A 13,597-nucleotide genomic window follows, 5' to 3' on the forward strand; every position below is an offset into this window, starting at 1 on the left:
TATGTTCTCATTTTAAAGATATTTAAGGGGGGACCTCGACATAGAAAAATGAGGCATTCTATTTTTTTCTTCTAGCGTATTCAGGTAGCTTATAACCTAGGTAGTGCGGACTGAATCAAAACGGCTGTCAAAAAAGATCCAATTGAAATGTCAAAAGAGATCCAACGATCAGGAGTGTTATTTTTCTTATGATAATCAACACTATAAAAGAGGTATTGTTGTCAAGGGCAAAAATAAGTAAAATTATAAAATGAACGAACTACATTTTTCCGTCAATTGTTTAATTAACCATTGCATCTCTAAAAGACCATCTCAGCCTTTCACTGAGCAACGCATTTTTAATGTCCCCTCTCTTTGTCATAACGTTTTTCCGAACGTAATATAAACAAACAAAGTCAGAGTCACGTAAATGTTTACTCCTGCGATTTGGAAATATTCGATAAAAAGTGGAAGGAAGAGCTGCCAGATGATTTTTAAAAAAAGTCTGTAAAAACATGTGAATGTCTGTTAAAAATGTGGAAAAGTCTGTAAAAGTGTGCAGATCTATAGAAATGTCTTTTAACGTTAATTTTCACTTATTCATTAATACTTTGTACATCACGATGCACGTAAGATTGTATTCTGTATATATATATATACAGCCATTCCATGCCAAACTAATATAGTGGTTCTCAGCTCTTCGTCAAAAGTGGTAATTTTGTTCTTTATCGCAAAACATTAAACTCGTATTTTTTTAATTTGTCATTAGGGTGCCCATTTCCATTTTAGGGTGATCCCAAAAATAATTTTTTCCACTTTTTCCCAAAATGACTTTTTTCAAAAATTTATAACTTTCGAACCACTCAACCGATTTAGATGATCGACATATCAAATTTAAGCCAATGAGCTTTAATTGAGAAATATTTAACTTGCATATAATATGGATCCTATTTTTAATATGGATTGAAAGCTGAGAACTTTTGCATAAAATATCTCGATATCAGAGATGCTATTTTTTTCGTTTTTGAAATATGATTTTGCAAAACTAATCGATGGTTCGAAAAACAATTTTTCCCCATTTTTCCCACTACAAAAAGTCATAACTTTTGAACTATTGGACCGATTCATATCATCGACATATCAAATTGAAGCTTACGAGATATATTTTTTTATTTTTTTATTTTTTATTTTTAAAATATTACTTTTGCGAAAAAATTGAATTTTGTTTTTGTAATTATGGATTGAGTTAGTTTTTCATAGTTTTCTCGGTTAAAGATAGGAGCGCTATATTTTAAAAATATGTCACCCTTCTAAACTCGAGTACACCGCGAGTAATCGGTTTTCCACCTTACTAACCATAGATGTAAGAAAATTGTTTATATATATAGTTTTAAAATTATATTTAAGAATTCGGCTCCTTTAAACTTAAGTTACTGAGCCTGCAAAAATAAACGAATTAATTAAAAAAAAAAAACATATTTTTGCATATTTCGCGAACTCAGAAAGACTTTTATTACATCCTTATATTCTCCTTTTCCTTTTCCTTCGCAAGAAATAGGATCCCTTCTTACTAACAATAGCATTAAATGAAATGCAAATACATAATGGATATAAGAATAGGTTTAACAATTAAGTGTGATGAGTGTGAGTGTGAGTGTGAATATTGGTACAATATCCTTATGTCCCCTCCTTTCCCTGAAGAATTATGAAGTCGACTGCGAGCAATCGGTTTTCTACATTATACAATGTTAAAAATGTTTTGTATTGTAATACAACACAAAAGTCAACCGGGCAACATTGCTAAAGGGGGGTCTTCGTAGCCACTTTGGTTGCGCTTTCACTTAGTAAGTGATCGATCGTGGGTTCCAGCTCGGGCCCCTCAATTGACCTTCTTTGTGTTGTTAAAGAATAACTACGTCTACGCAACAATCATCAGCGATGGAAATCGATCCACGGTCGAAATAAGATCGATTCATTCATACAACTGTGCTGCTCTGCAAGAAACATCGGGCTTACGCCTAAATGGCTACTGTGTAATTTACCATATGCAATGGTATAGAAGAAATACTCTTACGCCTTAAATGGCAACTGTGTAATGTGCTATTTATAGATAGATTTATAGACATGTGACATGTACACGATTGAAATCCGGCTCTGTTACAGCTAAAATGATGATGAGCCTAAATAAATCAACACCTGGGATAAAAAAAAACATTGCTAAAGGATCGTATCCTATGTTCCAAACTAACCTGGCAATCAGTGGAACACAAGTTTGCGTGCGAGACACCGTCGCTTCCGACGGCGGGTCGATGGTGGACTCGGATCGCGTCATCTTGGCGGCTTAGGCCACCTCGATTTCTTATCCTCGTTGAATGGGGACTGTTACGGCCCGGACAACTATTTATTGAACGACACACTTTATCAATTTTTATTCACACTTAAACAAAACTAAACGAAACACTACAACAACTCTACACAAAATACGGTACATGAAAAGAATGACAATTTATATCTCACATAAATGAGTCACAATTGTTACTTACTTTTTCCATCATCCACTGAAACCTGTTAACCAAAACCTAGAAAGGAACGATGATTAATAGAACACAATATACAACATAATACTTACCAGCTCTGAATACGACAGACAAAACCACAACAATTTAATTATATGCAAATAAACAATAACAACCCAATTGCTATAGAACGGGAACAGATGGAAACGAACCCGCTATACAACGTTTATAACCAACTTTCGAGAAGGAACCCGACCAGAGAAACAATTGCTAAAGACTATTCAAATGACTATGGGTCAATGTTTTAAATAGGGCACGAAATGTTCAATGCTGGTCACAGGGACGAATGACATTTGAGTTAAAGTCCCTTCAAAAACAAGAACAGAACAGATCAGAGCAGGTCAGTTGCAAATCAACCACCGAACAGTAAAGCGAACAGGCTTCGGCTATATTCGTTCTCATCTCAGTTCACCAAGGGTAGCCAGTCTACTCTCAACTCTGCTCTCATCTCTACTACTAGAACTCTGCTCAGAAACCTCTCTGGGCGGAGACAGGGACTTCATAGAAAAGAATAAAGTGCGATGCACATACAACATCCACGTCACGTTCACTTCCCGTCCCGTGACGTTACATAAATCATTCTCCTATGGAATTTTTATGGAAATATTCACATACACCGGCCACGTAAGTAACGATCCCTCAACGATCGTCCAACGAAAACGACCGATAGGATTTTGGAAAAGAATAATTGGCAGAGACGGACGATTCGTTGGGTTTGGGTTTTTGTCTGGACTTTGTGTCTCGGCTGTTGTTTTGATTTTGGTTGTATTTTTTATGCCAACATATCTCTTAGTTTCCAAACTGAAATGAGAACAATGAAGTTTGACTTCTCGCACACCGAGTGGACAAATGTGGGCTCCCATTCCAATCATAAAATCTACTGTTTTCAATGAAAAATTAGATATGGATGCAATTTCATTCTATCGGATCTCTGCGCAGGTTGAAAAATTTCGTTGCTTCGGGTTTATTCGTGAACAACTGTATATTTTATCCGAATTACTTTATTGAAGATTGATGTTTATTTACTTCACGTTTACAGCCGAACTTTTAATATGAACGTGAACGTGAACAAAATTATTCTGTTCCCCACGATTTTGTTGTTCGCAATGTAGTTCACCGTGAAACGATCGTACTATCCCATCACCTGTTCAAGTTCACGTTCAAGCGAACTCTAAACCAGGCTTGACTTGAGAATGAGCAGCTACTGACCCGGTGAACTCGCTTGACAATTGGTTGACTCGCCTTGTCCGTTCACACAGTGTGAGCGGCTGACGCGAAACTAGATACTGTAGCATTGGCTTACCAGGGGTGCCAAATGATTTTTCAAATGCCCATGAAATAGTCAGAAACAGCAATCAGTGCTGTGCTGCTTGGTGGATGGCTCAGGCTCGAAATAGAAGAACTTTTAAGACCTCAGCTGAGGAATATACCAACAACTAAAAAAAATTCAAATTCTAAAAATGCTTATAAAATATGTCATCTTCATTATGCGATGTAATAACGTTATTGATGTAGTCTCATTAGAATTTGAACTAGGAAACGAAGCTTAAAATAATTATTTTGTAAAAACATCTTTTTAACTGCTAGAAAAATAAAGAATTTATACATTGACAAAAAAATGATTGAACATTTGATCCAAGGCGCCTAGAAGAACAGTTAGTTACATTTAATGCGACACTTGGCTAATTGTACAGACCTGTAATGCGACACGTTTAATTGGACATTTTTACCTATAATTGGACATTTTTGTTAACATCCAGTTTGGGGCCCAAATTATGGCTTCAGATTGAAAGTCGACACCAGACGTCGACACTGTACCACTCTCATTGCCAATGTCCAATTACAGGCCAAAATTGTTTCCATTGTGACACTGAGTGGCGTTTCGGCATTGTCGCATTAATTTATTTAATGTTATTCATAGTGTTGCCACCTACAACAGTTGTAAATTGCAATGCCCTCTTTGAATCAGCATGACTTTAATCAAATCTAATTTTTGAAAAATTCAATAAATTTTTTTGAATTATATTATTTAAATACTTAAAATACTTAAAATAGTCGCGAATGATTTTGACTCCAAAATTCGAAACTAAGAGATATTTTTTTTCCAAAATATATATTTTTATCAAGGCTCATATGGCGTTAGCCTCACGGGACCGGGAGTTCAATACTTTGACATGAGCCTTGGGACATTCGAACGTGAACATGAACGGGAAATATTTTGACGTCTTTATTCACCACTGTTTTCACGTTCACGTTCACCGAAGTCGGTGAACTATGGTGAGTTCACCAACATCTCGATTCCACGGTGGAAATTCAGAATCGTTGTGAAATATTGAATTAATCCACTTTTATCAATATGAATTGTGTTAAATCATGTTTTTCAACTAGAGAATGTTTATTCCTATCGTTTCAAGGTGTTTTCCTCGCGTTTTATATATGGGCTGATGAATTATTAGCAAAAAAGTGTTTATCCGCGTTCACGTTCACGGGAACTCTAAACCTACCTTCAGCTACTAGCAACGTATAAATGGACCTTAATATCGGCGGAAGGATTTTGTTGTATATGCGAAGGGAGTGTAGGAAGATTAGAAAGGATGAATTTCAGACAAGGACAATCTGCGGGAGGGGTGAGATTTCTCTGGGTAAAGAAGGACATATAGAAGGTAAGGGAAACGATATCACTCAAATGTCGATTAACAGCAGCGCCTTATATTTGAAAGGTGGCAATTGTAGTTTCAAGCCGCCTGCTTCACTGCCCCGCGCCAGCTGTTGCATTGAAACTCGTGCTACGAATCCTCGCCACAAAAACCATGCCACAGAATCATTCGTGTCGCATTACAGGCCTGTCCAATTATAAGTGAATCCTTGCTTGTGTTTTCAAATACAGCCCTGTTTATAAAAAATCTGAACTTTGCGATTCACACCCTTTGAGAAAGCCCGACAGAGAACATAAACAACGCATTTTTTGTAATATAGATCGCAAGCTGTCATCCAAAAGTGTTGCGCCAAGGTTAGTGCCAGAGAAAAGCTGGAGCCAAGACGTAAACAAACGTTTGATCGCATTTTAACGGAAAAATAGTGACCATTGTCCACGTATTTGAACCGCCAAAATGTCCGATACGGAAATGAAGCAAATGGAGAAAGCAAAGGTGATTTGAAAACGTTGTGATAGTGGGAATTTTCTGTGGCAATTCTGATCGTGCTCTTTTTTAGGAGGATTCTGCAGAAGTTGCCGAAGGAAATGAAAATAAGAAGGAAGCAAAAACCAAAGATGGTTCCGAGGATGAAAGCTCATCAAGCGACAGTGATATGGATGACGTTGAAGATGCTAGCAAGGAAGCACTGCAAATGAAACAGTATTTAGAGCTGCTGGGAAAGATTCAAGAGGATAAATACAATTACGATAGCTATGTGCAACTTTTGGAAATTGCTCAGTAAGATAGATTATAACCAAATTCATTTAATTGCCAAGAAAATTAATCTTTCTGTATTCGTAGTCAAATGACCGACTTGGACAAAATTCGACAAACGGCGGAGATTTTCTCCTCGGTTTACCCACTTTCACCGGAAATTTGGTTGCGCTGGTTGAAAATAGAAGTTAGCATCGCTTCCTCGCCTGAACAGTTAAGAGAGGTCGACAAACTGTTTCGGCGGGCACTGTGTGACTACTTTTCGGTAGAGGTGGCTCAAGAATACGCTGTTCTGGCGTCGAAGGCAAACCAGGAGCTATCCGAGGCGATATGGGATGCGCTCATTCCAACCTACGGTTTACATGCTACCAAGGGAAGGTCTATATTCGGGTCATATAAAGAAGATTTCCTGGCTAAGAATGAGGAGTAAGTAAGGCTATGAACAAGGTGATGATAGCGTTGTTGTCTGTTTTGTCCCTTATTAAGGAATTAATACAACGTATTTATTTAAGTTATATTTACGGAAGTAAGCCAACACTTCAGATTATGGTTTGACGAGCAAACATTAAAATAGCAATGCATTTGCAGTGCAGCAAATCGGTCACCGAGAAAACTAAAAATTTTACCGAGCAAGTGAAGAATCCAATCGGATTCTCAAACAGAATAAAGTGTTCGGAATTCTAGTTAGTGGGCTAAACTGCCATGTGCTGACAAATTTCAATAGAAGTTAAAATTTTCGTCAGACAAATTCCGGGTAAACATTATGAGACACTCCCCTTTATTCCGCGCGGCGAATGAGGTGAGATGGCTCAAATCACTGCATTACCGCAGGCGAATGGCGTGACTATAGTTTGTCACTAAGGGTGGGTTTAGACTAGTGATATATTCATGTAAAGAAATATGATGAGATTTATAGAAATCGCATCAACCGTTTACACTAGCGTGAACTTCTATGATGAATATATTCATATCTTCGGTGAAATTATTCACCTGAAGTAGAACTGCAATTTCTCACCAGTGAGAAATTCACAAGCGTTTACATATGCTGAATTTATTCAAGTTATATATACCTCGAATAAGTGTATCATATTTATTCTCACCAGTTTACACCTATTTTCACGTGAATAAATCCATCATCTCCCTAATATAAACCCGCCATAATGAGATTTGAAGTCATGTCCTCATGTGTTATCGACTCGGGTATCAAAAAGAAGTTGAAAAGTAAGGTAGCTTCCACAATGAAGCGAGAAACTTTGCTATCTCACGTCACTCGCCGTGTGGAACAAGGGGAACTAATATGTGTATGCTCGCGAAAACAAATTATTTGGCTTTGGGTCTTTGGCAACTGGACGAAGCGTACGATCGGTACTTCGTGTACCTACAGGCTTAAAATTGACCCCACTCGTGATGGTCCTTAGCTGTAAGTTGTATTTGTGATGAAAATCATCATTTTTTTTCAAGATTCGCCAGAGCCCAATCGGAGCAGTTTCGGCACTTCATATGGTCAAGTGGCTTCAGTTCTTGAGTCCATTTGATCTTGTAAAGATGTAGCCCAAGATCTTTCCGCAAAATACGCCCAACGATGTTTGGGAGATGCCCAATTCTTGAGAACGCTGTGCAATTGACTGATATGGGTCATTTCGGATGGATTTAGTGATCCCCGATTTTTTAAATTAATCGTTCATCAGCTAATCGAATGCCTTTCCGCAGTTTGTTATTCGATACGATTAATCGCCACACTGACAGAAATAATTAGTTAGACTAATATTTCTCATTTTCTAGAAAGCCATCTGGAATCAAAAGAGTGTTCATTCCGTCTGAAAAACAATTGTTGTCCTTTACGCTCCCCTAAACTCGTACACGAAGCTTAATTCACGTTGACGGCATTGAGCTTCGATTACGAATTTAGGGGAGCATCAAAGATAATGATTGATTTTCAGGATAAAACTGCAGCGACAGTAGGTTTTTTTTCTCTCTGAGTTTGGATCGAATAATCGACGTAAATTGTTCGTTCGCTTCGATTATTGGTTGTACAGTATTCGTTCGATTAATAATCGATTGCTGTAGGAAATATTCGATTAATCGAACTATTATTGGGGATCACTAGGGGAACCCGGGGCAAGAGTGCCCATCTGATTATTTTGCCCATTTCCATCCTTTACAATTATTTAACTACAGAACTTTGTTTTATACAGATACTGCATATATCTCACAAATTATCAGCCAGAACCTTGAATATTTTTCATTGAAAAACAGATAAATACTAACTGAGCTTCTTACAACTGCAATCTATATAAGAACGCACAGGCGCAAATTAACGAAATATTCTTAGTTTCTATATGTTTGCGTGACTCCACCCATAAATACAAATAGAATAATCATTTCTCTTCAACTTACTGTATGAACTAATTTAAACCGTACGCATTTATTTCAATAAAAAATAAATTTGTTATCTCTCAATTTCCGGGGCAAAAGGAGCCATTATTACCGGGGTAAAAATGCCATAGTCGTAACCTCGAATTCGATCTGTCAAAGGCAAATAGTGTAATCGTGGTTGTGTTTGTTGTGGTCATGGTTTGTAAATATGAACGGATTTCGTTCCGAAACCAGTGGCAGGTGGAAACTATGATTGTTGTCGTACATTCTGTAAATCATGGAGACGAGCTGCGAAGGAATATAGTTTGCCCAGAAGAACATTGGCCAAATATGTGCGGAAGTTAGGCCGTTTTAAAACTTGTGTTTTCTAAACAACAGGAGAAGTAACTCATGAGTCACACCTTTAATATACAGAAGTTATTTTATGGGACAACACACGACATCCCGAACCTTGGGTATAAAATCGCAGAGTGAAATAATTTAGATCACTCTTTCGACAAAACATCCAAATTGGCCAAAGAAGATTGGCCGGTTTTCGTGAACGCCACCAGAACTTGAGTTTGCGTTCTTTGGAACCATCATGAATTTCACAGTGCTTTTTTCATCAAAAATTTTATTTTTATAAGATTGGCACTCTTGCCCCGTCGAGGTGGCACTTTTGCCCCGTACTGGAAAAAAAAACAAGCCAAAAACATCATTTTTGTAAATGTAACATTTTCATAGTAAACATAACTTTTGAACAATTTTATGCATAGCTACACCTAAACAGGAGTATAAATGAACAAATCAGCAAAAAAAAATGGAAAAAAATATATAACAAAAGAGCATTCAAAAACGCGTATTAGGTTAAGGCGGCACTCTTGCCCCAGGTTCCCCTATATGGATTCACATGCGGCTGCGATATTTCCGTTGATATTTCCTTTGCAATCGGCGAATGACCTGAAAGGTTAAAGCCGACTGAAATAAATCAAATCAAATTTCCGTTGCTTCGTGCGGGGCTAAGTGGTGCGGACTCAATCCACTTCATTTTCAAGCAAATTCATGCATGTTTTCAAGCGATTTCTTGCAATAAATTCTCAGACCACCAGGGATGCCAGATTTACAAATATGTTTGTAAATTTACAGACATCTGTAAAACACTTTTCATTTTTGTTGTAGACTTTTTGGATACAAAAATATTTCACAGGTTTTTGAAAAATAAGAGGCTTTATTCATCACATCAAAGATATTCGACTCACCATATGACATTTTTCCATAGTTTTAATACAGAAAAGTTATTATATTTAGTTTATATCAATACACATGACGTTAGACCAGCGATACTCAACCTGCGGCCCGGCAGTCTTTCTGGTTGGCCAATCTGGTGTGTATAAAGTTTGAAACTCGTACTTTTGCCATGACATCATTGCAGATGAAAGAGAGAATACGGTTATTCACAATTAATGAAAAAATGCATTCTCTGCAGGAAAGGAAAAATCTTGAATGAAAATTGTCTCTGATAATTATTTTCTGTTCTAGATAAGATTGTTTTGCTGAAATGCAAGGAGATTTATTGAAGAATAGTTAAGTTAGGGTCAGGACTATGTCTTCTAAGTATTTAAACAACATCGAATAAAAATTTTCATTCTATTTTCAACAACTTACATTCGCTTTCGGGTCTGCTTATGACGAAATATGGGTTACTGTTCGATATTGTTACCACAGACATGGTTCATGGCCGTGTGGTGATCTAAAACTTGTATAGCCTTGCATGGCGGATGGAAAATATTCACTGCATTTTCTTATAAATTTCATCAACGACAAGACCGCAAGCCTTGGTGGATGTCCAATATATCAACGAAGAAATACTGATTTTTATAAAAATTAACAACGCGTATATATGTGTATGTATGTATGTGTAGATTGTTGAAACATTTAAACACACTTACAACACATAAGTTATTAAGTGGCCCGAAAAATCAATTTTTTCCACTTATTCCCAAAAATGACAAATGAAAATTAATAACTTTTGAATCACTGATTTAGAAGATCGACATATAAAATTGAACTAATGACCTAGCCTTTTAGTGAAAAATATTTAACTTGCGAAAAAAATGATTATGTTTTAGTAATTATTGATTGTAATCGTATTTTTATTTTTTTATAACTTTGGACTAGAGGGCGCTATATTTTTTATATTTTTTCTTGAAAGCTGAGAATTTTTTACATAACATATATCGATATCAGAGATGCTATTTTTTTCGTTTTCTAGATATGATTTTTCAAAGTTAACCGGTGGTTCGAAAAATCATTTTTCCCCCTTTGTCCAAAAATAACATTCTGCAAAAAATCATAACATTTTAACTACTGAACCGATTTAGATGATCGATATATTAAATGGAAGCCAATAAGCAAAATTTGAAAAAATATCACACTTGCGGGAAGTTTGGATTCTAGAAGCGGGAATATTGATCGAAGACTTAAAACATGTTAAATTTACAAAGTTATAACTTAAAAATGAGAATTATAGCATCTCTGATATCGAGATATGCTAGGTAAATAATCCTCAGCTTTCCATGAAAAATATAAAAAATTATAGCGCTCCTATCTTTAACCGAGAAAACTATGAAAAACTAACTGAATCAATAATTACAAAAATGAAAAATTCAATTTTTTCGCAAAAGTAAAATTTTTCTATAAAAAAATAACTCGTAAGCTTCAATTTGATATGTCGATGATAGGAATCGGTCCAATAGTTCAAAAGTTATGACTTTTTGTAGTGGGAAAAATGAGGAAAAATTGTTTTCGAACCATCGATTAGTTCTGAAAAATCATATTTCAAAAACGAAAAAAAAGCATCTTTGATATCGAGATATTTTATGTAAAAATTCTCAGCTTTCAATTAAAAATATAGAAAAAAAAGCGCCCCCTAGGGGAGATTAAAGCCATGAATACATTGAAAAACGACTACAATCAATAATTGCGAAAATAGGATCCATATTACCTGCAATTTCAATATTTCTCAATTAAAGCTCATTGGTTTGAATTTGATATGTCGATCATCTAAATCGGTTAAGTGGTTCGAAAGTTATAAATTTTTGAAAAAAGTCATTTTTGAAAAAATGGAAAAAAATAATTTTTTGGATCACCCTAAAATGGAAATGGGCACCCTAATGAAAAAATAAAAAAATACGAGTTTAATGTTTTGCGATAAAGAACAAAATTACCACTTTTGACGAAGATCTGAGAATCACTATATTGGTTTGGCATGGAATGGCTGTATATATATACAAAATACAATCTTACGTGCATCGCGATGTACAAAGTATTAATGAATATGTGAAAATTAACGTTAAAAAACATTTCTATAGATCTGTACACTTTTACAGACTTTTCCACATTTTTAACAGACATTCACATGTTTTTACAGACTTTTTTCAAAAATCATCTGGCATCTCTTCCTTCCACTTTTTATCGAATATTTTCAAATCGCAGGAGTAAACATTTACGTGACTCTGACTTCGTTTGTTTTTATTTCGATCGGAAAAAACGTTATGTCAAAGGGAGGGGAGATTAAAAATGCGTTGCTCAGTGAAAGGTTGAGATGCTCTTTCAGAGATGCAATGGTTAATTAAACAATTGACGGAAAAATGTAGCTCGTTCATTTTATAATTCTAATTATTTTTGCCCTTAACAACAATACCTCTTTTATAGTGTTGATTATCATAAGAAAAATAACACTCCTGATCGTTGGATCTCTTTTGACATTTCAATTGGATCTTTTTTGACAGCCGTTTTGATTCAGTCCGCACTACCCAAGGGATTGCTAAGATGGCCGCCTTTTAGTAGCCAGCATAGAAAATCATGAGCATAGAAATCATAACCTAAAATTAAAAATGAAGTGCTCCGCGCGATTCTTCAGCTGTGATTTTAATTGTAAATCGTCAAGAATGCTTCCGGATGAGTAACCAAACATCGCTTGCCAAAGGAAACTATCTAACGTAATCAAATAATAACATATATGACTCCAAACATTAAACAATACGTGAGCCCGCTAAGCGCGAGCCCTGTTCTATGCTGCCTACGCTCAATTTGCATTGGATGGGATAGGGTTGCCAGAGCCCCGGCACTACCTAGGTGCGGGGCAGCTTCTCGTAGGTACGTTGGTCGGCAACCACCGTCTCCGAATTCCGGTGTAAGTTTTTAATAATTATTAAGCGTTGCTCGTTCGTGTACTTGATGGAATGATGAAAATGTTGATTTTGACTAATGTTTTGACATTGACAGATTATTAAAACGTTATAAGGGTTCGTTCGGAGGATGGGTGACTACTTTTCGGTAGAGGTGGCTCAAGAATACGCTGTTCTGGCATCGAAGGCAAACCAGGAGCTATCCGAGGCGATATGGGATGCGCTCATTCCAACCTACGGTTTACATGCTACCAAGGGAAGGTCTATATTCGGGTCATATAAAGAAGATTTCCTGGCTAAGAATGAGGAGTAAGTAAGGCGTTCTCAAGAATTGGGCATCTTCCAAACCCCGTTGGGCGTATTTTGCGAAAAGATCTTGGGCTACATCCTTACAAAATCAAATGGACTCAAGAACTGAAGCCACTTGACCATATGAAGTGCCGAAACTGCTCCGATTGGGCTCTGGCGAATCTTGAAAAAAAATGATGATTTTCATCACAAATACAACTTACAGCTGAGGACCATCACGAGTGGGTTAAATTTTAAGCCTGCAGGTACACGAAGTACCGATCGTACGCTTCGTCCAGTTGTCAAAGACCCAAAGCCAAATCATTTGTTTTCGCGAGCAGACACATATTAGTCCCCCTTGTTCCACACGGCGAGTGACGTGAGATAGCAAAGTTTCTCGCTTCATTGTGGAAGCTACCTTACTTTTCAACTTCTTTTTGATACCCGAGTCGATAACACATGAGGATATGACTTCAAATCTCACTTATGGCGGGTTTACATTAGGGAGATCTATAGCTATAGATGGATTTATTCACGTGAAAATAGGTGTAAACGGGTGAGAATAAATATGATACACTTATTCGAGGTATATATAGCTTGAATAAATTCAGCATATGTAAACGCTTGTGAATTTCTCACTGGTGAGAAATCACTAAAGTTGGATGCAGTTCTACTTCAGGTGAATAATTTCACCGAAGGTTTGAATATATTCATTATAGAAGTTCACGCTAGTGTAAACGGTTGATGCGATTTCTATAAATCTCATCATATTATTTACGTTGGTCGGCAACCACCGTCT

General features: G+C 36.5%; 1 protein-coding gene across 2 annotated transcripts in view; it reads left to right on the forward strand.

Annotated features, from left to right (window-relative positions):
• Positions 1-13,597, forward strand: part of LOC129779898 (squamous cell carcinoma antigen recognized by T-cells 3) — a 52,604-nt gene that overhangs the window by 31,038 nt on the left and 7,969 nt on the right. Inside the window, exons 3-5 of one of the 2 annotated variants that reach the window (XM_055787663.1) lie at positions 5,532-5,704; positions 5,769-5,989; positions 6,053-6,391. In XM_055787663.1, coding sequence (XP_055643638.1) covers positions 5,666-5,704; positions 5,769-5,989; positions 6,053-6,391 — 599 coding nt within the window. In that variant the 5' untranslated portion in view covers positions 5,532-5,665. Of the gene's footprint in view, positions 1-5,531; positions 5,705-5,768; positions 5,990-6,052; positions 6,392-10,975; positions 12,820-13,597 lie in introns of those variants that run through there. The other variant, XM_055787662.1, reaches the window with a different exon arrangement.

The sequence above is a fragment of the Toxorhynchites rutilus genome, chromosome 3 (genome assembly GCF_029784135.1).
Source record: "Toxorhynchites rutilus septentrionalis strain SRP chromosome 3, ASM2978413v1, whole genome shotgun sequence".
Lineage (NCBI taxonomy): Eukaryota > Metazoa > Arthropoda > Insecta > Diptera > Culicidae > Toxorhynchites > Toxorhynchites rutilus.